Source organism: Gadus macrocephalus, chromosome 14, assembly GCF_031168955.1.
Source record: "Gadus macrocephalus chromosome 14, ASM3116895v1".
Taxonomy (NCBI): domain Eukaryota; kingdom Metazoa; phylum Chordata; class Actinopteri; order Gadiformes; family Gadidae; genus Gadus; species Gadus macrocephalus.
The window spans coordinates 16,593,288-16,620,787 of NC_082395.1; the positions used below are offsets into that span (position 1 = coordinate 16,593,288).

Here is a 27,500-nt window from a genome sequence, read left to right on the forward strand (position 1 = left end):
GCGTTACCGTCAGAGTGACTGATCTAGGCTAATAAAATCTCCAGATGCCAGCAGTTGTCATCAGTCAGTCAGGCTCAGTCACTAAGTCACACTGGATCTGGTTGGCTCCCGACTGCAGCAGCAGCGCCACTTAATCAACGCCACTATATACTTTTCAGCGTTTCGCCAACTCCCGAGGACTGTGTCGCGGTCAAAGTCACCGTCGCCTCTGGGAGTGAAGAAAGTTCCCTCTTGTCTCGGCACTAAAGTTGTTGTTTTTCTCCGTGCCGCGTGTCTCTCTGCCGCCCTGGCTCGCCTCTCCTGGCCCTCCTCTCCCCAGCGCTTGTCGTGGAAAGACTGAAATTACATCGCTCTCATGGTGGACTATTTTCAGCTCCCAGGGAGAGTGGCAGAGGGCAAGCGACAGGTTCTCTAGTCTCGTGGTGCTCAGAAGAGCAGGAGCGTCTCTCTCTCGGTGCGCACATCTGAAACGTCCGCGGGAGGCTTGTTGTCGTCCTCTTTTTCTTTTTTTAAACCGCACTAGCGCTTTGGCGTTTCGACGGGCCAAGGTGTGGAAGAATGCTGTGCGCCACATCGCCAGGTGAGTTGGCTGGCACGGCCAGACTTTGACAGGTGGGTTGTGGCTCGGCTTTTTGTTTGTCTAGACAAATGAAACGTGTCAGCGGATCCGACGCGTAAACAAACAGCTGTTATTGAGCTTTGTCAGACACACAAATCTACCACGGAGAAATAAATGGAGCTTAACGACAGCATACCCTCTGGTAGTAACACAGCGCAGAGGACCACATGTAACCAACATGTCCTCTGCACCAAGGTTTAACCACACACACAACACACGTGTTTGTTCAAAAGCTTTGCCTTAAACCTTAGGATATTAGTATTTTCTTTCTTTCTTTTATGTCTCTGCCCGCCTATGAGTGCAAAGTGTTGTCATGTTAAATAAGGTTTGTGTGCAGTTGTGTCAGCTGTAGGGCAGCGGGGGGGGGGGGGGGGGGGGTTCTGTGCATCTCAACCTGCTGGTTACAACGTTCACCTCTTAAGATGTGCTCGTCTCAGAGAGAACCCGTTCAGACCCAGCCTGAGGTCCACATGTGGGAGGAGGTCTGCCATGTGGGTGCCCCCCCACCCTGCTGAACCGAGGGGCTGGGCCCCCGGTGTGATGAGCAGGAAGGGTTGTTTCGCGGGCGAGGCACGAGCTGCTATGTGTGGTATCTGTCTAGTTTAAATTAGTGTAACATAAGCTACCGCTGGCGGCGCTGCATCACGTCCAAGGCCAGCCTCAGAGAGAGGGAGAGAGGGAGAGAGGGAGAGAGAGAGAGAGAGAGAGAGAGAGAGAGAGAGAGAGAGAGAGAGAGAGAGAGAGAGAGAGAGAGAGAGAGAGAGAGAGAGAGAGAGAGAGAGAGAGAGAGAGAGAGAGAGAGAGAGAGAGAGAGAGAGAGAGAGAGAGAGAGAGGAGAGAGAGAGAGAGAGAGAGAGAGAGAGAGAGAGGAGAGAGAGACGAGAGAGGATCGGAGAGAGTCGGAGAGAGAGTGAGAGGTAGTCCTGCCTGGTCTGGAGTCATTGCTGGGGTAGCGAAGCCCCCACAGCCAGGTTTGATTGCAAATAATCGTTGCTGTTGACACCTCTGCATAGTAGACCCGCTCCTTTGATCTTCCGCTTCATTCAGAAGAATTCAGAAGGACATTATTCAATATGAAAAAGTAAATGCCTTTTGAGGTTGGGGGGATAGCAAAAGGGATTGCCCACATGTTGTAAATTTTCGAGAAAACAATTCACCCGTACAATAACATGAAATTGATTCAGCAATGTTACATCATCTTTATAATCCCGTGTCTTCATTAGGCCTATTGCCAAATAGGGATCAATTCGTTTTTATTTAAATAATATAATTGATTCAATAAATTGCTTTATATAATCTCAACTTTAAGAGCTCATAAAACTCTCGTTCATGTACTCTACTTTCTCGTTGCACATCCTGTTTCCCTAGTTATTTTCAGCTTGTTTATTCAATTTTTCCCCCTTTTTTCCCCTGGATATTAAGTAATGGGTAGTTAACAAGGCTCCCCCCCACTGTGCAGGGGCAGAGCGGTGAGGGGTATTTCTACCTTGGAGGATGTACTTCCTACTCTTCTCACCCAGATCCCAAATTCCTAAATTCTACCACCTCACCACCTCCTCTTCGTCATTTCCGTGGGTAGCAGGGGGCTCTTGGGCCCTGCGCCGGTGGTTGGCTTCTGGTTTAAGCACGACGGAGGCTTTGTATGGGACACAGCACTCCGTGGTGGACTTAGTAGACTTAATTGTTAAACATTGAAATAACATTTTTATTTTTCAATGTTCTAAGGTGTCAGGTGGGTTACTTTTGGAAATAAACACATTAACTATGTAAGACAGACACATACAGTGCTTATTCTACTTTTGTATCTTTGTATAAAATTATATTTTCCTTCAAAACGAATGGTATCTAGTCGATTTTGACCTGCATTTATGTCTATCATTTATTTTTGGAAGATGTGTATTTTATACGCATGGTCTTTACATATGAAGCTATTAAGACTGTCATTCTTTTTTACTCCTTCCTATCCAATGCATCCCAAACCTCCAATACACCAACCATTGTGCATGCAATAAACGTGGCCTTTTGTTGCCCAGACCAGCTGTATGCATTCTTATATTCCTACTGCGTCCCTCTGGCTTGTCTATCCCCTGTATTTGGCAGCTATCTATTTGCACTTGGACCCATAGTTTGAAAATTTAAACTTAGATCTGTCTCTGATCACTCTCTCTCTATTTCTCTCTCTCGCCCTCTCTCTCTCTCTCTCTCTCTCTCTCTCTCTCTCTCTCTCTCTCTCTCTCTCTCTCTCTCTCTCTCTCTCTCTCTCTCTCACTCTCCCACTCTCTCACTCTCTCACTCTCTCACTCTCTCACTCTCTCACTCTCATACACACAAACACACACACACACACACACACACACACACACACACACACACACACACACACACACACACACACACACACACACACACACACATACACACAGATACACGTATGTACACACACATGCACAGGTCTGCCCTCACCATGCTAGTCTTCCTGGCTCCCACGCACAGTCAGCCCTGACAACAGACTCTTTAAATGTCACCCCTGCCAGCGGTAGCCTCTGATGTTATCTGCTGTGGGTTGCTGCAGGCCACCGACAGGCCTGTGTTTGCCTCTCATAACAATCACCTAATGCAATGACTGTGGCTCCTGCCCGGTCCCCCTGGAACCCAGTGAATGCACCAGCCTCCTGGCTCTCTGTTAATACACATAAGGGGGTATCGCTGGTCACTGTATCTCTCCACACAACATCCAACAATCATGTCATGTTTGCATCGTGATTGTTTGAATCGGGCTTATTTGAAGTTTGCTCTTGCTATATACTATATCATGCATAATGCATGATATAAGTTAGGATAATATATCTAGTTATATTATGAAAGTAATATACTTTTATATATATATATGGAGGGATATAAGGAAGGGATAATTCACTACAAAGTGGGCTGATATTGAAAATGATGCACAATGCAGCAGCAAGGTTCTTAGGCCTCTGTCGTCAAATCTTTTTCAATAAAAGTACACTTAGTGGTGGATTATCCCAATAAATGAAGTGAAGCCTGGAATCCATCAGGGTTTCAGGGTTGTGAATGGTGCATTGGCAGGTGTTTCAGTCAAGCTAAGGTTCAAATCATCAACTGGCACCTTTTGTCTGCCCTGTGTTTTCACAGCAGGAGGTTGCTAATTAAGAGCCTAATATAGCATGCAGTCATATGTTACCGTTGGCTTAGGGTGCCGTTTTTTAAGCTACTGCTGGCTGATTTCCTCTCTCTGACGTGAGGGAAAGTCTTCGTGTCGCGATGCTGACACAACACAATAGCCTTCCGCATTGATGATTAAAGGATAACTTTAATTGTTCAACCTGGACCCTATTTCCCTATCATACGGGTCTAAGGGACAGATGCAGACAATATTTTTAGAAATTGGTCCAGTGTTGAGCGAGAACGCTGCAGCTGTACCCACGAAAAACGGGCTGCAGTCTAATCTTTTGGGGCAACAGCCCCCATCAATGTAAGTCCTCTAAAAGTGTGCTTTCGGCACTTTTCTTTAGATGCTTGACAACGTTATGGAAAGGATTCCTACAAAGAAAACAACTTTTAAGGACCAGTCGCCTCATCTGTTCTGCTTGTAACTGTGACTCAGAAAATCAAAAAAAAAAACGGTTAAATCTCGCAGGAATTGTCCCTATTGTCATACTATCTCCCCTCTCCTTCACCGAAATCCGTTCTCGCTCAATATTAGACCAATTCCCCAAAAATAATTTCTCACTAGTCCATCAGACCCAAAATTATTGCACAGTTGGGTCCAGTTTGAAAAAGGTTTTCTTTAAGCCGACCCTCAGAGTTAATTATTAATTATGAACCACACATGAACTCCTTTTTTCGCCCCCTTTTGACTCAAATGCATGTGCATCAGTAGTACCAACAAATAACCGCTACACGCAGGGTCAAACAGGAGAGATGCCATTCAATGTTGGAGGGCCACAGCTGTAGCCCGGCTTGGATAATAATATGATGTGTGCGTGACAACCTCTTTGCTCAGAAATAGGGCCAAGGCAAAGCAGCCCCGCCTGTTTCATTCACCAAAAGAATATAACATCGAAACCCACATTTCTTATTCAGAGAGTGATCGCAAAAGTAATAATGTGCAAGGAACTTATCTTGGTGCACAGCATATATTCAGGGCAAAAGTGTAATCCTACATACAGTACATGAGTGTATAGTAGCACGTTGCTTGTCAAATGTCAGTTGTTTTAATAGGTCATTCAAATCCATTGAAATGTTAACGAGAGTTTGTTACCTCGAATTTTGTATGCGATTTTTAAACCTTCTTTCATTGACTTTAGGTAACTTGGGTAAACAAGTATATTGCAATATAAATTGTAAGGCCAAGCGAATTCTGTGTACAATATTTTCCTTTGATCATACACATTTTGCATTGATAGTTGATCTTCAGTAGAGCTATTTTTTTTATTTTGACAGCCATACAGTGTGTGGTTATTTGGCAGCATTCTGCTTTGGTCGGTTGGTCGCCGGTTCTTAAGGAGAGCTGAAAGAGGAGCCCGACCCGAACACAAAGCTTGTGTCCAGGCAGGGGGTGAAAGCTGAGCCCCTTCTAATCAACCTGCCTCCCCACACAAAGAGCCAAGCTCCGCTTACCCACCAGCCTCATGCCTCAAACCTTATGCCTCGTTAAAGCCCCCAGTCTCCAGCCTCCAGCTTCCAGCACACAAACTGCTGGCAAGCCCCAACTCATAAAGGACACACACACACATGCACCAATACACACACACAAAAGTTAACATGGTGACACACATACAGATACACACATATAACACACACACACACACAGGCACAGACAAACACAGAAAACACAGACAAACACAAATACAAATACTAACACAGTGGCACAGATACATTCATGCAGGCGCGCACACATCCATACCCACACATACAAACACACACACACACACACACACACACACACACACGCACACGCAGACGCACACATACATCGAACACAACTATACATACAGATGCACACAGCTACACAGACCGAAGCAAACACTGGCCCACAAACAAACAAAGTGACACACATACAGATGCATACACAAACCCTCACACACATACACACGCGCATACACACACACAGAGCTTTACACTGCGTGACACTGGTGACACTGCACACCATGTAACGACCCGCTGAATGAGTTATCCTACCAATGATGGACACCTCAACCCCCCCCTCCGCCATCCCACCTCCACCCCTACCAATAGATACCTGGGCTTCACTCCAATGTGGAACTGTGTCTCAGTGCATGTCCCATGACCCTGACCCACCTCCTTAACAACGGGGGAGGAGCCACGATGGTAGAACCAAAGGTAAACGTATCCCTTGGTGTCCTCATATCCCCTCATAGAATACTCCCAGGCCATGGAGGTTGTATCGTCTGGCGGCGGTGGAGGTTTTAGCTGGGACCCAATACGGTCCTTACCCTCGTCTGACTCTGTAATGCCCTGCCACTCTAGTGTGGAGGGTGTCCCATCCCACTACTGAGGGGCCACTACGTCAAGGAGTTCCTCCAAACGGACGCTGCAGAGACAGTTCCAGTACAGGGCTCTTATGCGGCCGGGTCCCAGCTAACAGGCCTCTGGAGTTCAAGGGTCAAGCGTTCTCCCCCCCCCCCCCCCCGTTACCCCATCAGCCCTGGCAGTGTGTCACGAGCAGCAGTGAGAACCATGTCCAAACGCTTCCTGCAAGGAGGAGCGATTTCCCGGCTATTTTTAGCTTAGGTACAACAAAGCCTCTTAAAGATCTTTATTTAACCAGATCGTCTGTGTCATGGATAGACGCTTGACGCACTGGGTCAGCAGGAAGTCAGCAGGTTCTGTGCACGCAGACAAAACAATTTTTTTTTACCTATTCAAGCATTTTGTCCCTGCTGCTGTATTTATTTAGTCTACTCTATAATGCCCTCATCAACTGTGTTATTCTCTATTCTACTATGCTTTACTCTACCGTTCTCTACTCTATAGTCTACCCTGCTCTATACTCTACTCCACTCTCCCTTTCTCTACTCTATAGTCTACCCTGCTAGCTCTACCAATTTCTAGACTATACTCTACTCTGAGAAACTGGCGAAGACCTGAAGGCCAAGGAAACACAGACGGCTGGAGGATGTTTGTTTTAAATTTGAATACATTGAAATTAATTTGGTTATACTGCATCAGCTAGTCACACAAAGTAAGAAAGGTATATGCCAGTAGTGGTTTTTGAAGGCTTGTTCTTTTTATCGATAGCATTTTGAAACATAGAACCATTTGACGAACCATATTTTTAACATCTGTCCGCATTTCTGCTTGATAGAATAAATGGAAATATCATCACACAAAATCAAAACACCCTATGCTCTATTATTTTCTCCTATCTTCTCCTCCTCTCCCCTCCTCTCCACTCCTGTCCCTTCCTTATCCTCTCTCTCTCGCCTCCCTGTCCTTGCTCTCACTAGGGGGGTTCTCCCCCACTGTAGCCCTCCTCAGTGCTAGGGAGGTTTAAGGTGATCAGAATAAGCCAGGTACCCTGGTCCACCTCATGTCTAATGAGACAGACACAGACCGCACACACACTCACACACACACACACACACACACACACACACACAGACACACAGACACACACACACACACACACACACACACACACACACACACACACACACACACACACCATCCCTTCACCATCTATCGGTGCCTTGTCAACTTTGACTTTATCACATCACATTTGTAAATGAGAAAACGACGTGCCTTTTTACATTTGTTTATTAAAGTTCATCAGAACCTCTACCAAATAATACACCCAAAAATGGACTTCATTCTCTCATAAATTCAGTTACTGGTTCTTACATCTTCCCAGTGTCAGAGGACAATGTTGGAGTTTATGAATGTTGGTCCTATTGGTTGGCAATTGCTTCCATTGCTGTATGATCGCTCAACTTTTGTATCAACACTGCATTTTGCCTCCATCTCTAAAGGGCGCTTTCCTTTGAGCTCTCCAGGAAAGGGCATGTACATAAAAGTAGCCGTCTAATCTAATCTAATTGTCTTGGATATGTGGTGCCGATGATAAATTATTTTTATAGGAAAAACATTTGAGAAAATCCCATACAATGTTTACTTGAAGTTAGTTTAGTTAAAACAACTTTCAGGGAACATGTGAGATAGCACCATCAGTAACAGTTGCCCGGTTGCCCTAGGCTACAAGTCCCTGTCATACTGTTATGGGGGCTGGCCTTACCTCTTGGCTTCAACCAGTGATATTAAGATCAGGGATTAAAACTTGTACTGGAGATTTGAAAGCAAGGAAAAATATTACAAGATTACAAGATAATGTGCAGGCCTTATCTTGACAGCACATGCTTTGAAGCTATATTATAAAAATTACATGATATTATAATATATTTTAAAAAGGCCACAAAATAAGTAGTGTATTTGGCCGCCATTGTGTCAATTTTGGCAACCATAAACGAAGCTGTTATCGCCAGCAGGGAATCCATTTCTTAATGTTATTGTTGGGCTCTATGTTTTCTAACTGCACACAAGCAAACCGCCGGGAGCCAGGTGCAGCCCTAGGCCTTTGCCACATCTGCTTTAGCAGGCTACTGCTGTCTCAAACAACTGTAACAACAGTGACTTCAAGTCATACGCAGCCTTGAGGTAACGAGGGCCAGGTACTATGGAAACAATATTGACTTATGCACATGACATGTTTCGAAGTGTGACAAATGATACAGTTAGAAAAAAGTATATCAAACTTCAGAGAAAAGTTTTTTTTGTGATTTTGTGCACTTTAACTGTGTAATTGTTGACTATTCATGTCAATGTGTTACATAATCCAGAAACAATACAGCTAAAAGGCAGTGAAACAGAACCTGGTGTTGTAGTTTTGGAATGTTTGTTGTTTTGGGGTGTTGTTTGATGCACAGTTTCTCAGTTTAGTAATGTTGAACATCCAAGCCCAACAATTCTTCTTCCTCTCATCCTCCCTTCCTCTTTCTCTCTCTCTCTCTCTCTCTCTCTCTCTCTCTCTCTCTCTCTCTCTCTCTCTCTCTCTCTCTCTCTATTTTCCTCTCTCTATCCCTCTCTGCCTGCCTCCAAGTCTCTTTATACTCTCTCAGTCAGTGAGTGAGCGGCTAGTCGGAGATCAAATGCTTTGTCTTCTGCCTCTGCCTCTCTCTTCCTCTCTCTCTCTAGCTCTGCTTCTCTGTCGACCTCTATGTCTCTCGTTCTCAGTCAGTGAGTGACTGAGAGAGCCAGGCCGGGATCGTGTGCTGGGTCTTGTGACAGACAGGCAGGGCTCGTGGTGTGCAGCTATAAATATGTCCTCGGCTGTGGTCTCTGCTGTTCTCAGAGTGGGTGTGGCGAGGCACAATGTTAAAAAAAATACATAATCACTCGTATCCAGTGTTTTTCAACCTGTGGCAAACGTTGGTACTGCAAGTGGTATGTGGAATCTTGAAATATACAGAATTCTTTAAAATATTAGAAAGACAATTGAAAATAAATGTATTATAAATGTTCAGTAAATATTCAATGATGGCGCTTAAAAAAATGTGTGCCGCTTTGTGCAGTCCATCCTATGTTTTCCATTGTCATGTTTTGTGGTCATTTGTGTTTTGCTTATAATAAACACACTGGGAGCATAAGCAGCATTGCTGACTTTTTCTTTCCGCGGTTTCCCTGTGACCATGGCCTGCTTGCAGGAATAATTACATAGAAAGGGGGCGGTGTCACTCAGCAACCGCATATGTATTCATCTATTTCTTACAGTTTGCACATGAGGTGGGCCGCAAATGTCTTGATCCCAATTTAGTGGAACATCTAAAGTTAAAGTTCTAATCCTAAACCACCCTCCAGTTAACTGAGACTTCAGATTGTCTGGCACTTGAAAGTGGAAGAAACATCTGAAAGGGGCGATCAAGCAGTTGGCTTCTTTCAACTACAAACTCAAACAAGTTGAGTGTGTAATTGTGTGCGAATGTGTGTGCGTGCAGGTGTATGTGTGTTTGTGTACGTGTGTGTGTTCCTGCGTGTGTATGTGGGTGTGTTTATATGGGCAATGGTGCCAACGTCATGCTGGGTTGGTACATAAATGACATCTTAGGTCCTGATTCACCAATGTTTCCACATTCAACTCACACAGGAAATGGCGTATATTGTTGTTGCCCCTTTCCTGAACATCCTCATCGGACCGAGTATTTGCAGAGAATCCCGTTGAGATTTAAAAGAAGCCAACAGCCATATACCCACGCCCACACACTGAAAAGCACACACACACACACACACACACACACACACACACACACACACACACACACACACACACACACACACACACACACACACACACACACACACAAACACACACACACGTTTCATTGTGATTGATAATGATGTATGTCTGATGTTAAACAGGTTGGCACATATAAGGCGTAATTGTTGGAACATGAAAGAAAGACCCTTTCAAAGCCGTTCATTCGTGCAATCGTGTATTGTTTGAAGAATAATTTATATTCGTCGTTAAATGTGTTTAATCTCACTTATTGTGTGAAAGGACACTGACACATTAACCATCTTTGGTATTTTAATGATAGTTGTAAAAGTATGACAGTAATTCATTCCTTCTTTGAGCATATGAAAATATAATTATCAAAAAAAGAATACATACATAATTAACATCTAGCATCCAAGTGTGTGTGTGTGTGTGTGTGTGTGTGTGTGTGTGTGTGTGTGTGTGTGTGTGTGTGTGTGTGTGTGTGTGTGTGTGTGTGTGTGTGTGTGTGTGTGTGTGTGTGTGTGTGTGTGTGTGTGTGTGTGTGTGTGTGTGTATGTGCTCATAAGTGTGTGTGGGTGTTCATAGATGTGGTTGTGTAGTGAGCAGAAAAGAGCAAGAGAAAGTAAGAGAGAGTGTGTCTGTGTCTGTGTGTGTCTGTGTGTTGTTGTTAAGGCTCACTGGGTGCAGGCATGTGAATTCATCAGACAGTTATTAATAACCTCTCTAATATAGAACTGCCAGCTAGGACAATGGACTGTTTCATTAATTTTCGTGCATGCCTGTGTTGGTATATTTGTGCACGTGTGTGTGTGTGTGTGTGTGTGTGCATGTGTGTGTATATGCATATGTATGTGCATGTGTGTGTGTACATGTGTTTATCTGTGAGTCTGTGTGTGTGTGTGTGTGTGTGTTTGTGTGTGTGTGAGTGAGCCTCTGCTGGTTGACCTTTGGTATAAATAGCCTGCCGGCGCTGGATGTGTTGACAGGCGAGAGTGGGCAGAGTTGTGTGAATCTGTTTCCTGAGTAGCACTGTTCATCGGTTATCCCTCTCTCTTGGAACCCTGCCCGTATGACCGCCCCGCTAGCCTGTGCTGCCCACACACACACACACACACACACACGCACACGCACACGCACACGCACACGCACACGCACACGCACACGCACAGGGGGCCAAACATACACAAACATGTTGAACACAATCACACACTCCCACACAAGAGAAAAGTGCAATAGTGCATCATACACTAATCCTGATCTCTTTTTGGTGGTGTGAATGCTTAAAATAGTGATAACACAGAGCGATAACACGTTCAAGGCTACATCATCCTTGATCAGTGCACAGTATCGGTTATCATTCATTTATAAACCAGGTAATACAAACACTGGCCGATTTGATTGGGCTGCTACAGTTTCTCTCTCTTAGTAATGCTAATACTTGGCTATAGTAGGATATAATTTACATCAGAACTACTCTATTCTGCCTGTAAATCCGTTCATTGTAAACATGTGGTGAACATCCTTTCAAAAATTTGGGGCGATGACCACACCTTGCATTTATAGCAACAGGGGTTTGGCATGAAACCTTGTAAAGCTGCAGGTCTCCTAGACCACAAAGAGCTAAAGGTCCATTGTCTTTTAGAGTCTTGCGGCTGTCTACACTGTAATGTACACTGACCTGTTGAACCCGGCGAGCACCTCCTTTAATCGGACCATTCACCACTGACTGTGACTTACACGTCTCTTGCTCTTCCCTCGTTCTTCCCAGATCAGGAGCCCGATGACAACACATCCTTCTACATCCACGATGTGGGCCAGCCACAGTCCATGGTTAGCAGCCACCAGTCTATGGGCCTGCCCCATTCAGCCGTCTCAAACCACCAGTCTATGGGTCTGCCACGCCATAGCATGCAGGCTTACTCCCAGCTTATCAACACGTCACCACGCCTGCAGCCACACAAACAGGCCTGCGAGTCCCACAGCTACGACGGTCTACACGAGCCCAAGTACAGCACATCTCCCCTGCTACCCCACACCCCCACGGGCCCTCCCAAGGCCTTTGAGTGTCCCAGCATCCAGATCACCTCCATCTCGCCCAGCTGTCAGCAGGGGATGGGCGCCAGTCAGGAGGACCTCAGGGCCAACGGCCCCGAGGGGGACTACCACGGGGAGCGACCTCTCTCCAGGGACCACCTGTACCTGCCCCTGGACCACGCGTACCGGGACTCATCGCTCAGCCCCAGCCCCTGCAGCAGCATCTCCTCTAGGAGCTGGTTCTCTGACGCCTCTTCCTGCGAGTCCTTCTCCCACATCAACGACGACGTGGAACACGAGCTGAACGAGGCGGCCGCCCGCTTCACCCTGAGCTCGCCGCTCACCTCCCCGGGGGCCGGCTCCCCTCAGACATGGGGGTTGCCCCAGGACGACCAGGGGCCATGGCAGCAGCAGCAGCAGCAGCAGCACCACCACCCCGCCTTCATCCACTCCCACTCCCTCACCCTCTCGCCACGGGGGTCCCCGTGCCACTCCCCGCGCACCAGCGTCACCGATGAGAACTGGCTCAGCCCGCGGCCGCCCTCCCGCCCCTCCTCGCGGCCCACCTCGCCGTGCGGCAAGAGGCGCCACTCCAGCGCAGACATCTGCTTCCAGGGCTCGCTGTCCCCGCACCACTCGCCCACCCCCACGCCGGGGCCCTCGCCCAGGGGCAGCGTGACCGAGGACACCTGGGGTGGAAGCCCCCAGGCCGGCATGTCGCCCTTCCAGTTCTGTCCCTCCGAGGCCGACATACCCTCCAAGACCAGGAAGACCTCCCAGGACAGGACGGTCATGCAGGGGGACATGGGTCTGGACGAGCAGGGGAGTATGTCCCCACACCTGGACTCCCCGTCAGACGAGGGTCTGCACGGCATGAAGAAGGACGCCGCCGGCGAGCAGTTCCTCTCCGTGCCCTCCCATTTCACGTGGAACAAACCCAAACCCGGACACACGCCTATATTCAGGTAATCACAGTTGATCTATACATGACATACACATGACCTGAGGACAGAGATCGTGGCGATGCCTGACACTCAAGCTTCTGAAACTGAGATTTGAATGTAATGAGCATTAGTTTAGATCACAGGTTCACTCCAGCTTGAATACATTAATTCAACTGTATTGCTTTTAACAAAATGGCCCAATTATTTTCAAAAGTATACGTAAAATAACAGCTTACTGCTTCTTAGAGTTGAACAACCTGAAGAGGTTGTTGGAGGGCTGAAGCTTATCACGGTAGCATGGTTGGCCTCAATAGCTGTTGGCTTTGTGAGGCATGGCTTTGTGAGGCATATATGAATAAAAATAAATTGAATTACTTATTATATTACAGCAATTAAGATTTCAGTTGATTTGGATTATGAATACAATAAGGAGGTCAAGGCTTAATTATCAAGTTGAGGCAAGGCATTGGCTTTTTATGTAGTGTAATTAGTCACAATAGAAAAGAAAGTTCCTTATGATCTTGACAGAGGATTGATAATGGCCTGGGGTGTTACAGCGCTGCCGATTTGACTTGTGTTTACATGCTGGACTTTGAGCTCCTCAGCGATGCAATACAGTGGCGAGTACCTTAAAGGTCACACAAGGCTGTGGTAGAGTTGAGGGGGAGAACCACAGGCATGTATACACACACATGCTATACTTAAATACACTTGTACGTAAAAGCTGGAAAATGTTCCACTTTAAAAGGGTAATCAGAGGCAATCAGATGATTCCGTTCGTAAGGAGAGGAGACAGAGAGAGCAGGCCCTCTCCAACTCTATCGTTTGCAGCAGATGAAGGCATGGCCTTGTTTGTGTGCACTTGCCACAGGCACTATAAATCAGCAAAGAGCACATATGGCTGGACACACACGCAAACACACACACACACACACACATGTCAAATGGACTCATGCACTAAATGCATTCCCCAGAAAACAATAGGGTCAGTATTTACGGAGGTCCCATTTGTTAATTTATTTGTCCTCTTTTAACTTTCATGTCATCTTTCCTTTTTCACAGTAAGAAAACAATCATTGAGCTAATCATTTACTATTCAGTCATTAAGTAGACGCTTTAACCAAAGCAAATTTAATTCAGTTATGCACACTGACAGTCAAACTGCGATAGGTAAAGTTCAAGGAAAGGTGGAGAAGACAGGCTAGGAGCTGCAGCTTCTGGCGAATGTGAGCCTTGCTGTAGGTATGATTTCAAGTTGTTAAGAGAGAGAGCAGAAAATAGCAGAATATATGATTTTGTCGAATATTGAAGGAACCAACCTAAAAAACGTCCCGACCTCCCTGCCCCCGACCTCCCGTCGTTTCTCAGCCTTCATGCACCTATGATTGACAGGCAAGATGGACTCCCGGAACCAATCAAAAGCAGACAGAGTCAACCCAAGACTGATATTTACTCACTGATAGCTGATGGATGGCCATACCATTTCTAATAAATTAAACAAAAATAAAAAGTTCTTAAATCTTACCAACATCACCTTTTAAATATGCACAGTTCAGTTTCACTGCCATCAGCCTCGCCTTTACACAGATTTAGCAGTCATTTATTCATAAGATTTTTTTTGGAATTTGTTGACTCTGCATACTGAAACACTGAAAGACTGCATACTTAAACACAAACGCTGTGAAAAGCTAAGCTTTGTAGACAAAAGAAATTTGTCTTTTCATCTCTAACTCCAGCTATTATTAAATGAACTATTTCTGATTTCTGACCGCAGAATAGGTCACGGCAGTTCAGGAATATCAAATGCTAATTCTGCTTACATAGTGTATTCCAACAGAATTATGAACGTTGTGCTTTAATATGTACGGTTTGCTGTGTTCCTTAAGATAAGATAAGATAAAACATGAATAAATCCCTTTGGCATGATCATTTATGGCAGCAGAGAACCCACTGGCACAGGTCCAAATGACAATAAAACAAATTTTATAAAAAGGGCAAAAACCATGAATAGATTAAAACCAGAAGGAGAGGGAGGGACCACCGGAAGACCAGACTACAGACCCATTCACCATATTGAATATTTGGCTCTTATATATGTATGCTTATACATTAAATAGTTACCCAATCAGCCATCCTGCTAGTCTAAGTAATATTTAGATCACCATATGCGGACATAGATGTTTAACTGTCGAGCTGCTCCAGTATGCTGTGTGTTATCTCCTGCCCTTGGTTCTTTGAGCTTTGCTGTATACTCCACTGTATCTTTTGCTTGCCTTAAGCATTAACTCAATTTACCCAAGGAAGTAATTATCACCGAAGGTATACAAGAAAGCCCTAATCTCATTCTTGTGGAAGTTGTCTACATTTGACTAGGTTATGCTAGGTTAAGCCACATTTTAGGTGAGATAAATTCTGCTGAGATTATAATACTCATAGCAACTCCTGTCTGCTCAGGGATCAAGGGTTTGGTGTGTGTGTGTGTGTGTGTGTGTGTGTGTGTGTGTGTGTGTGTGTGTGTGTGTGTGTGTGTGTGTGTGTGTGTGTGTGTGTGTGTGTGTGTGTGTGTGTGTGTGTGTGTGTGTGTGTGTGTGCGTGTGTGTGTGTGTGTGTGTGTGTGTGTGTGTGTGTGTATGTGTGTTAGTGGCGTGTGAAACAGATGGCCCAGGCAGTTGGTTACTGGGTGGGTTTCACTGTCTCAACAAAGGAAGGCAATGAGGTGGGGCGAGGTTATGGGTGGGTGTGGCTTTGCCGGGAGGGACTTGGGTGCTACTAACAACCAGATTCCATTCGTCCTCCACCCTATTTTAAACATACACCCCCCCTTGGGGAATATAGATTGGGATGGAATGGGTTCTGGTTCCCAGTCCACTACTGTCATCTGTCATCTGCATCTGTATGTTACGGTTGAAATGTGTCTCAAGAGGTCGGTTCAGTTCACCAGTCCCTTTAGGCCGACTGCCTAACCAGAGGTGTTTGTGTAGGTGGAGGGGATAGGGGAGAGTGGAGGGGCTGCTTGTGTGATTTGTATTGGGCCTTGTTCACCCAGCGGCCATCTTGGTTCTCTCCGCTTGATGGGTGGGGGAATGGAATGCGGAACTCCACATTCCAAGATGACCGCGAGGTAAATAAGGCCTATGGTAAAGGACGAGAGGACGTGACAAGAGAGGGGGAGCCCCCCACAGCTACCCGAGAAAGGTTGCGCTATTTCGGATCCCACTCATGCTCATGTTTCCTGCATTGCCATTACCTGCTCTTGTAACCGTAGCAGCCATGTGCAAGAAAACAAAAAAAACAACACACATGCTTTCTGGAGGGGGCTTATGTTATGGAAGGTGATCACGTTGGCAGGGATAGCCCTGCTATGAATTGCTGTGACCTCATTTCCTCCCGCTATTTCATCACTTCCTCCCCTGCATTCCTCCCCTTGGAACTGAAAGAAAGCTTATCTTATTGGATACTTTTAGGGAACTTGTTATGTATAAATAGCTTCATGTATGTATGTATCCGTGTATGATATAGAACACACTAAAAGGGGAACATAAGTGACACACTCGTAGGTTTTAAAGTGTCCATATATATTCATTGATGAGATCACATACGATTAAACTCACCACGAACAGGGAGCTTTTATGTAACACAATACAAACTATTGTGGTTTTTCGGTGGCATTTAAAAGTTGTGCGTGGTGGGAGAATCCCTGCAATGCAGTGGGATATGATTTAGAACCACAAAGCATGGCACAGCATACACGCACACAAAAAAATAAAATGGTAATTCACTGAAATGTAAAACACATGCCCGTTTTATTCCAAAAGTCAGTCTTTCCTCTTGTTTTGATTGTACTTAGTACGCCAAAGTAGGAACTGAATGGTTCCAATGACGGATCCCTGCACATGTCTCCCATTGAGAGGACTCTGGTCTGCTCGGAGCCACGGCTGACAGGACCCTGGAAACAGAACAACTAGGCCTCCTGAACTTCACATGAACAGATAATTTTTTTTGTATGGTACCATCGTTGCTTTATGGACAGCTCATTGACGAGAGACAGGAAGGCAGGTTGTAGGAGAGAGGGAATGACGTGTAGCACAGAGGACCACAGGTCGGAATCGAACCCGGGAATCGAACCATGTTAGCGCACTAGCATACTGAGACCCCAACCACCCTCATTAAAAAAAAATCTATATTAAACTGATCAATATGATTTACTTGTATATACATATATATATTTTGTTCCATGTTACACGCTGATTCTTTTAAGTGGTCTTTTTCATTTACATTTGAATGAAATCCCATTATTTTATCTTTGTGGAAACACAGGTCTGTCCAGCTTCAAGGTAGAAGCCCGTTACGGTGTCCCGGTACATAATGACCTCTGCGAAGTGCTATGAACTGTCAGAGGAAGTACTGCTTGCACAATGTATCTTAAAGAGAGTTACATTGAATGCAATGTACAGGACAAGACTTTACTCTTTCTCTATACACTTCCTTTCTTGTTGCTTATTTTCACAACCCTTAAAAAAAAGTCTGTCAAACCACAGTGAGTCAGATGAAGTAAGTAAAGTTCTGCTAATGCTCTGCCCTGACATGGAAAACAGCCTTACAACTTACAGTTTAGGACAGTTGTCATGGAAAATAATTATGTTGGCCAGATTTATAAATGTGCCTTTTGACAACAGTGGAAGTCTATGGCACAGAAGTGGAGTGTTTACCATTCGCTAGACAGACAGCGTTTTGTCATGGGATGCTCAGTTCAGAAAAAAAACTAAATTGAACAGTTTCCAACTAAACTGAATTGAAAAATCTGAATCAGAATAAGAACTGGTATTCATCAAATTGTTCAAAGAATGTATCTGTGTGCTGATACAATCATACATTCAGGATATAAATCTTAAATAAGAATTATTCTGGCCCCTTACCCCATAACCCCTAACCATAACCCTAACCTTAATTTAGTCTCATTAAAAGTGTTTTTTTGACTGTATAGATCACCATGGACAACCCCAGTGTTAATGTCAATGCTGCAGGGCTGCTTCTCTTAAACACATGATTGAAGCCATCTTATGTCGATGCCTAGCGATAAGGAGGACAAGTCCAACTGAGGGTTTTATTTTTAAGTGCAGCTGTTAAAAGCGGATTGTTGAAGGAGACATGCCCACTACACTTGCTTTAACTGACTGACTAGCCGAGGGACTGGCTGACTTGCTGCCTGAGCTGTCCATCTGACTGCTCTGTCTAGCCAACTGATTATCTTACTGCCTTACTGACCTGACTCACTGGTTCACTCATTCTGTGTTTCTACCTTGCTCTCTCCTACACATCTTTCCTGTACAATGAGCAATCGTTCTGCGTCTACTTTCCCCCCAAACCCTCAGATGGCCCCACCAGGTAACGGCTGCTTGTAAACCCCCTGCTTCAATGATTCACTCTTAAAGTCTCACGCAACCTATTACAAGTTTACTATATTTAAAGGCAGGTTTATGCATGAGGGCATTCCAGTGACTCACTGGCACAGCAGCCAGTGACTGAATCTGACCATCTGTACCATATGCACATACCTAGCTACTATTGAACTCTCAACCAGGGCATCTGCCATCTGTTTCTAACAAAGGATTTTTTAGGGTTTATTTGACCAAAGGTGATTGTGTTTTCTTGGATTGATGTGAAGTCATGTGGATTATAGGGAGATCTGGGGTTGAGTAAGACCTGATGGAAGAGGCCGGTGATTCCCTGGCTATATTCAAGGTTATGACAATCAAATTAAGTTATTATGTCCTTTTGACAATGCATTTCCTGTTAACAGAAGTGTCCTCAGCCCTTATATTTGTACAATGTAGATTGAGTGTCCATCCGGGCAAAACTCACTCAGTGCCACAAATGACTAGCCATTGAGACCATCTCATACCATCCAAAAAAATAAATAAAATGATAGGACCAAGGACCAAGAAAAGTGTAGCAATCTACAGACTAATCAAATTCTAAAATCTAAAATAATAAAATAATCTAAAACACTGAAGGCTTTCTCAGATTAGAATAGGTTTAGCTTTACTTCCAACCGGATTTGGCAGGAGCAAAGAGAGCACAGTGTCATAGCGTCACACAGCGTCAACCCTGGCTGCCATCCAAGGCCAGACTTATTTGCTCGAACCCTCGTAAAATACAACAGTATAGTTTTGTTTATTGATAGTGTGTGTGTTTCCTTACAGGACCTCGTCCCTGCCCCCTCTCGACTGGCCGCTCCCCAGCCAGTTTGGCCAGTATGAGTTAAAAATAGAGGTGCACCCCAAGGCTCATCACCGGGCCCACTACGAAACAGAGGGCAGCCGAGGAGCCGTCAAAGCAACTTCCGGGGGCCATCCTATCGTCAAGGTAACTAGCCCGTCCGTCTACCTTACCCGTGAAATTTAGAAACAAAATGTGGAAGTGAATTTATTCTATATGTAGTTTAGTCTATTCCCGGCCCAGGCTCCGGGCCGTCTCCCTACAGAGGTTCAGCTATAACATAGTAGGACTGCTGGAGCTGATTAGTCTCACTGTGGATGCACTACGCTTGAGAACACGGACATAAGTGTTGGAGCCGTATCTCATGTATGTCTACTAAGCACATACAGCTATTGCTCAATGTGGTCAGCTAAGCACACACAGCTACACATCGGACATGGGGCCTTTGGCATGATTTGTATTTTTGGAGTTTTGTTGTTCCACTTCACTCTCTATTTGTGTTCCTCTGAACCATCTGCACCCTGCAGAAGATGGACCGAGCCCATAAATATGGAAAGCGAAATGTCAGATGCACTATGTGCACTTGATTTGTGAACTTTTGTTGGACGAAAATATACTTTTCACAGAAAACCTGAAAAAAACATGGAAAAATATGACATAATATAAATATAAGGGAAAATGGAACCGTACAGAGGTTTGACGCAGGGAAAACACCACGCCTCTCAACGCTGACTCCAGGTCTGATATATGGGGCCTATCCGGGTCATGGCTCACAGCTTACCCCCTGCCCCCAGAGCATCCACACCTAACACCTACAGCGTTGAACACAGGACACAGTGGTCGCTCTGGCAACCAGGAGCCACAAAGTAGAACATGAGAGTGGCTAATGGGAATGGCAGATGACTTTCAACTTTTACACCAGACGCCTGTCTCCCCCTCTACAGATTGGTAAAACTAGGTAATCTTGCTACCACTGAGAATATCCACAAATTGATGCTCATTGTCAGTAAGTTAGTACAATGTATTTATAGCACCTTTCCAGAACAGAAGTCACAAAATGCTTAACAAAAGTAAAAAAAAAATACAATAGATGGTCTACAATACAAAAAACGCTGCCACAACACACGTTTTAAAATAAAAAACAAACCAGCTCATCAAATGCATTTGCTCATCCAACAGGGATCTTAACTGGTCATTTCGAATGTCCCCAGTGTTGTTGTTGTTGTTGTTGTTGTTGTTGTTGTTGTTGTTGTTGTTGCTGACAAGACAAGGCTTGGAATAGTAAAACACAATACAACTGAAGATAGCACAATCATCGGTTGGCACTTAACTGTTTAATTGCTTTACAACATATGTGCTTACGAACACATATGCTTTCTAGAATTATTCAACGCAGAACCCTTTTTACGGCTGCCCTGTCAGGAGGTGGATAAAACAGCTGATATCCACTATGTTAATGTCAGCTCATTTGTGAAAGTAGAGCCGGCAGGCGTCAAGGCCTGGACTGCTATGCATTAGACCAAAGATAGGGGCGGAGCTCAGAGAAGGATCGAGAGCGAAGCGAGAGCAAAACAAAGGGCCCAGTCCAGTGAATATTTCATGTGCCCAGCGACCGGTTCCCATTGAGAGACCAAGGGGAGAACCGACAAAGTGATGCATGTTGTTCGTCGACCCTTACAATGGTTTAGCTAGATGAGCTAGACAGCTAGCTCTAGTTAACCCTACAGGATAGTCATGTATATAAGTGATCCACAATATAATCACTATGGTTAGTTTTGCTAAATATGTAGTGTGATGATAATGCAATGTAACTATGAATGTGAAACTGAACTGATGGATTGTGTTATTGTGCCTGATTAAGTATTTACAAGTATTACAATGGGAGCACAACTACTTTGAGAAAGCATCTATCTTGGATCTTAAAAATGGTTTCAAGTTCGAACCAAAGGGCTGGCTGCAGTTAAAAGGTTACATAGTGGAGGTTCAAGTCCAAAGTCATGGTCGTACAGAGTAGTCTTTTACACCAAAAGACAAGATGAGTGACATACCATGAATACAGTACACGCAACCGAAAGTGTGGTGATCCAGGGAATTCAAGCTCTATTTAGTTTCCAGTTCTTCCTATTTGCTAGGACATGTTTATTTAACATCTCCTGCAAAGCCTTTTGATTAAATTTAGTTTTGTGAAATGGCTTGGTATCTCGTCTGTTGTTCAATTAGTTATATTACAGAAAGCTGTGTTCTCTGTTCTCGTACCTAGTCATGTACATGTGGCCTCACTCCCTCTGTTCTGAATGCAGGCCAATCATTAACCATTTCAGCTGCAGTTAGCCCCAGATTGTACCCCACCATGTGTGACGATGCATAATTTAGCTGCCAAATTTGATCACACAGGCCTTGGCCGTGCGTGCCCTCATTCCCCATCCCTAGAGGGAATTGTTTGGCTGTGGGATTAATGCAACACATTCTGCACAGGCCGTGTAGGAGAGGGCTTAAGGAGTCTTGATTGTTATTGTAGTGCCTTCGGTAGAAGGATGCACTTTTGAGTGTACGGTAGCTTATAATGTGTAGGTTGGCCACCGAATAAGTGTTTTATGTTACAGTATTCACGTAGAAAAATAACTTTTTGCATATGGGGCCCCTTGTTGTTTGCAAATATCTGTATGGAAATATATTTTGTTTTAAGTTTTATATTTAAAGATGTACGCAAACGGAGGCTAGAGCAATCACATGCAGAAAATGGCAACATTTAAAAGAAATTGCATGACTGCAATTCCTGCATATTATAGTGATACAATATTGAAACACACACAGTGAATTATATTACTCATTCTCTTAAATACATTGTCTAGTTAATCCCTAACAATATAAAGCAGCAATACATAATTATTAAAACCATAGCACTGATTCCTTACACATTGGATAATCTCATCCAGTGAGTCATTAATTATGCTCCTTATTGGTAACACAAGCAACATTATATAACCCTATTGAAGACTCCACACAGTTCAAAAAGTTATCCGAATTAATTATTGGAGGATCAAATTCTTGTTCTTTGTCTTTAAAGAGGTCACAGCAATGGACACGGGGAGCTGGCTCCCATGTATTTTATTTCCTGTGTGTTGTGGAGGCGTGCAGCCGGCCACCGGCTCCACGCTGGGGCTAGCTGGGGCTAACCTTCGCTGCCTCAACAGTAGCATGTACATAGTTATCATCGTTGTCCATTCATACACATGAAGCTCTATTGCTTTGTAAGGATAATTGAGCAAAGAGGAAGAAAATGAAGCAATTTTGAATTACTTATTTTCTTTATTTTTATTGTTAACAATTAAAAAAGTAGTTGGGTCAATAGTGAATTGAGGGCTTTTGATTATGATTGTAGTGAATGAAAGAGATAGCACTGGGTTGGGTGCTTACAAAGCTATAGGATTAGGAGTTGTACAAAACTACCTGTGTTGGTTGCACTGTGTTGGTTGCACTGTATTCGGTAGTCAACTTCATCAACACATCTGATCCTAATAAATCCTAATAAACCTTATCGATGAAGTGTTAATGAAGCACACTCGTCTGTCACACATTGACAGTTTAAAACGTTATTTATATTGCACAGTTCATCATACCCCATGCATGTCAAAGGGCTTGACAGTGCTTGACAAAACACTGGCACAATTCAGCACAATTAAAACCAGGGAGTGACGTAACGTCAAATCAATGAACAACAAACAAAGGCTTCCTGCCTTGATCTTCATATCTTATCACAGCCCTAACACAATCTGCACTTTATTAGCCAACCTTAAGCTAATAATGACTTGGACACACGGGCACATGAGGTGATCAATCTGGTGGTGGTGTTTGACCCCCGCATTACGGGTTCATTGAGCTCAATGTGAGGGTTCATGTTTATCCTGCCAGGTCTGTTAACAGTGTCAATTATAACACACACACACACACACACACACACACACACACACACACACACACACACACACACACACACACACACACACACACACACACACACACACACAAACACAAACACAAACACAAACACACACACACACATTTTCTATTTGCTTTCTAAAGTGAGAGCATAGTTTGAGTTTAATAACAACACGAAACATCCCTTCAAGGCAGAGGTAGCACTAGCTATCTCCTCCATGTCTCTGTGTGCTGTGTTCTCTGGAGATGGGACAGGGGAGGGGGTGTGTGTTCTCTGCTGGTCTGATGATGTCACGTGATGACGCAGCAGCGGCCATCTGGACACGGTGGTGACTTCCTTCCTGTAGCCCAGACCCGGGCTGTACGAGGTGCTGCGTCACAAAGGCCTATCAGACGCCTGCTATAAACACTGAAGGAGCCCTCGGGCTGGGCTTGTTTGCATGTATCCAGAAAAAATAATGCAAAACGTGTGTGTTTGTATGTGTTTGTATGTGTTTGATGTGTGTGTATGTTTGGGTGTGTTTTTAGAGACAGAAAGAGAACAAGAGACAGACACATTATGACTTACAAGATAACTTATTGGTTAGTTTCTAGAAAAATACTATTTATAATTTTTACTTTAGGGATGCCGAGCTAAATTTGTTTAGTTTTGAGTCTGCTCTTTTAGTCCTGTGGTGACTGCAGACAAACCCTAAACTTAGAAACTTGATGTTATCTGGATGTCAGCAAGCCCGTAATAAAACCTTTACCCACACCTTTTGTTGTGTGGCTCTCCTCTATCACGCTACACATAATCCTTTAATGTGACAAGAAAATGTGTGTGCATTCAACAATGGAAACACAGAGAGTCGGAATGCAACTCATTTGTTTTTCAAATGTCCCCAGCTTTACAAAAATGACTGCAATTGCCCGTCTCGCCATCCTCATGTTGTATGTGTTCCGACAACCATGTCCAAACTTGTATAACTTGTTAGTGGTCGCAGTAGCAATTGAGGACATAAATGCATATCTCAGTAACTAGGCTATAATTGTACCACTCCTACCAAATCGCTCTCCCAGTGAGCAGATTAAGAACAGCCCCTCCTCCAGAGATAGTGGTGCTAGTGTTTGGTTTCAAGTGGACTGTGTAGAATCCAATGCCTCGGTTGTAATGCTGCTTTGGGTCATGCTTTTTTCAAGCCCAGACTCCTCAGCGCCCAGGGGAAAATGTCTCTGAAGAGGTGTAGACCTGACACTACATAACAAATGTATATAATACCCAATAAAACTTAAAGAAAGGCTCCAAGTTTAGGGAAAATTAATGGCGTGTCATTTCAGCAGGGGTGGAGAACCCAAACCATGTAATGAACCTTCACATACATTGGCTATTGGGATGATTTACAGTGTGTTGAATGTAAGTGTGTCAAATGTGGATCTCTGTGATTTTCTGTGGTTCAGGAACTACATTTGGTTGACTGCCAATCGAGAGTCATGGTGTTTTAGAGCTCTTCTACGGCTTATCATGAACCCACAGATCAACCATATGCAATTTAAAGTTACTTTATCATTGATTTGTTTGTTTAGTTGAGTTTGTTTTGTTGAGTTAAAGAGTATATCATTGTAACCTTGAGACATATAAAAGTGGTGATAATATAAGCCAAATCAACTCATAGACAGTGTATTGTATAGTGTATTGTAGTGTGTTGTAGTCCAGTGTACTTTAATAATATATTAAAGCATAGCGTAGCCTAGTGTGGTATAGTCTAGTCTAGTGTGACGGCCTTCAGGGCAAGCTGCAGACCATATTTGGCCCACCTGTTGCTAGGAGACATCTAAGTCAAAAGCCTCTTCACTGTCTGGCTGAGTTATCCTGGTGCGTGTTTAACTGGCTTAATTGAGTGATTCTCTTACACACGCACACACACACACACACATGTAAAGAGACCCTCCAGGCTTCAGTGATCGACTACTGGACCCACAGCAGGCACGCACAACGCATACACAAACATAGAAATACACACACACACACACACACACACACACACACACACACACACACACACACACACACACACACACACACACACACACACACACACACACACACACACACACGCACATAATGCCATACAGGGCAAATATTGACTGAAATTCTGTCAAATAAACAGCTAACTTTAAATTCAACCATCTTTAATATTGTAATCAATCATGCTCAGTTATTGGATGATGAAAGTTTCCTACTCCTGAATAGATAGTCTGAGTTTATTTCTAACTGTTTTGTCCAGCCCTGTGTGACAGCCTGTCACTTTTCCTTCGATGATCGCTTGGAGGGCTAAACATATTTTGGGTTTAAACAGCAACATCCACCTGCCTCCAAGGTTTCAGCTGAGATTCAATGTTATGTATGTTGTAGTTGGCTGTACGCCACCGTATGGTCACAAACAAGCATGCACACACACAGTCATGCACACGCACACACTAACACCCACACGGATGCACGCATGCAACCACACTCACACACGCACACACATAAACCCACAAACAAAACAAAGACACATGGACCTATGCATGTATGTACCCAAACGCAAACACATATACATACATTCACATTTACATTTAGGGCACTTAGCAGGCACTTTCATCCACGTTCACACACACACACACACACACACACACACACACACACACACACACACACACACACACACACACACACACACACACACACACACACACACACACACATACATGTACACTAACACACATACATACACAGACACACACAGACAATGAGTAGAGCAGTGTCTGAACTGTCTCGCTAGTGCGGCCCTGCCCTGAGGCTATATCTGATGTAAACATGTTGGAAGCCTAGCTCTCAGTTGATGTAATCAGGCTTAGTGGAGGGGAGTGAGAGAGGAGGGGAGAGAGAGAGGGGAGAGTGAGAGTACAGGGGGGGATGAGAGAGAGAGAGAGAGAGAGAGAGAGAGAGAGAGGGGGAGAGAGGGAGAGAGAGAGAGAGAGAGAGAGACCGAGATAGAGGGAAGATAGGGGAGACAGGAAAAGAGAGAAGAGAAGGGGGGAGAGAGAGGGATTTAGAGGTAAAAGGGGGGAAGGAGAGAGGGAGGGACTGGGTGTAGGCAGTAGGGGAAGAGGGGGGGAGAGTGAGGGGGGTGAGAGAGGGAGAAAGGAGGGTAGAAATGGGGGGGAGTGAAAATGAGTGGGAGAAAGAGGAGGACGAGTTAGAGTGAGAGGGGAAGAGAGAGGTAGAGAGGAAATAGAGGATGAGAATACAAAGTGGGAGAGGGTGAGGGGTGAGCTTGGAACAGGTTGCTACAGCCATATACAGCCCTTATGCAGTATACAGTAAACACTGCCCTTTGTTTGTATGTGAGGCCTCTGCGCGCATGTGTGTGTGTGTGTGTGTGTGTGTGTGTGTGTGTGTGTGTCTGTGTGTGTGTCTGTGTGTGAGTGTGCGCATCGACCTTGTTTAAACAAACAGTAAATGCCCCCTGGCTCCCTGAACACTCGTGTCCTTAGCAAACAGCTTTTCTGCGCGCGTGTGTGTGTGTGCATATGTGTGTCTGAGTGCATTGATGTGCTTTCGTCTATGTGTGTGTTTAACCGCGTGTGTGTGCGTGTCATGTGTGCACTTACACATACATGGAGATGTAAGCATGTATGCCTGACCTTATTTCTCAGGTTGTGCCTGATTTGGGAGACCGCAGTGAATAGTGCATGGCCCTCCATGACCTTGACCACCATTGCTGAAGTTTCTACATCTGTTGCCCCCACACTATTCACATGCTCTCTCTCTCTCTCTCTCTCTCTCTCTCTCTCTCTCTCTCTCTCTCTCGCTCTCTCTCTCGCTCTCTCTCTCTCTCTCTCTCTCTCTCTCTCTCTCTCTCTCTCTCTCTCTCTCTCTCTCTCTCTCTCTCTCTCTCTCTCTCTCTCTCTCTCTCCCTTTCTCCCCCTGCCACCCTCCCTCTCTCCCCATTATACACATGCTCTCTCTCACCTTTTACACTCTCTTACTCTCTCTCTCACACACACACATACAGACACACACAGCAACACACACACACACACACACACACACACACACACACACACACACACACACACACACACACACACACACACACACACACACACACAGAAACATGTACAGAGGTACAATAAAAATGTGTTCACAGTCAAGGTGAGTATACTTACACACACACACTGCCACACACACACACACTTTCGCTTACTCTCGCTCTCTCATGCTCACATGCACACAGACATGCACCCCTCATCACACACACTTCATGGATGAGGTTTGCATCAACATGAGTGCGCATAGACTTAACCGTGCACACACGCACACACACACACAGACACACACACACACACACACACACACACACACACACACACACACACTCCAACGTACACACACACATCCTCACCATGG

At 44.7% G+C, this 27,500-nt stretch overlaps 1 protein-coding gene across 3 annotated transcripts in view; it reads left to right on the plus strand.

The window, feature by feature from the left end:
• nfatc3a (nuclear factor of activated T cells 3a) overlaps nt 1-27,500 on the plus strand; it is a 69,124-nt gene that overhangs the window by 5,270 nt on the left and 36,354 nt on the right. The window contains exons 1-3 of one of the 3 annotated variants that reach the window (XM_060071021.1): nt 7-580; nt 11,701-12,931; nt 19,114-19,276. In XM_060071021.1, coding sequence (XP_059927004.1) covers nt 559-580; nt 11,701-12,931; nt 19,114-19,276 — 1,416 coding nt within the window. In that variant the 5' untranslated portion in view covers nt 7-558. Of the gene's footprint in view, nt 1-6; nt 581-11,700; nt 12,932-19,113; nt 19,277-27,500 lie in introns of those variants that run through there. The other 2 variants (XM_060071022.1, XM_060071020.1) reach the window with 2 other exon arrangements.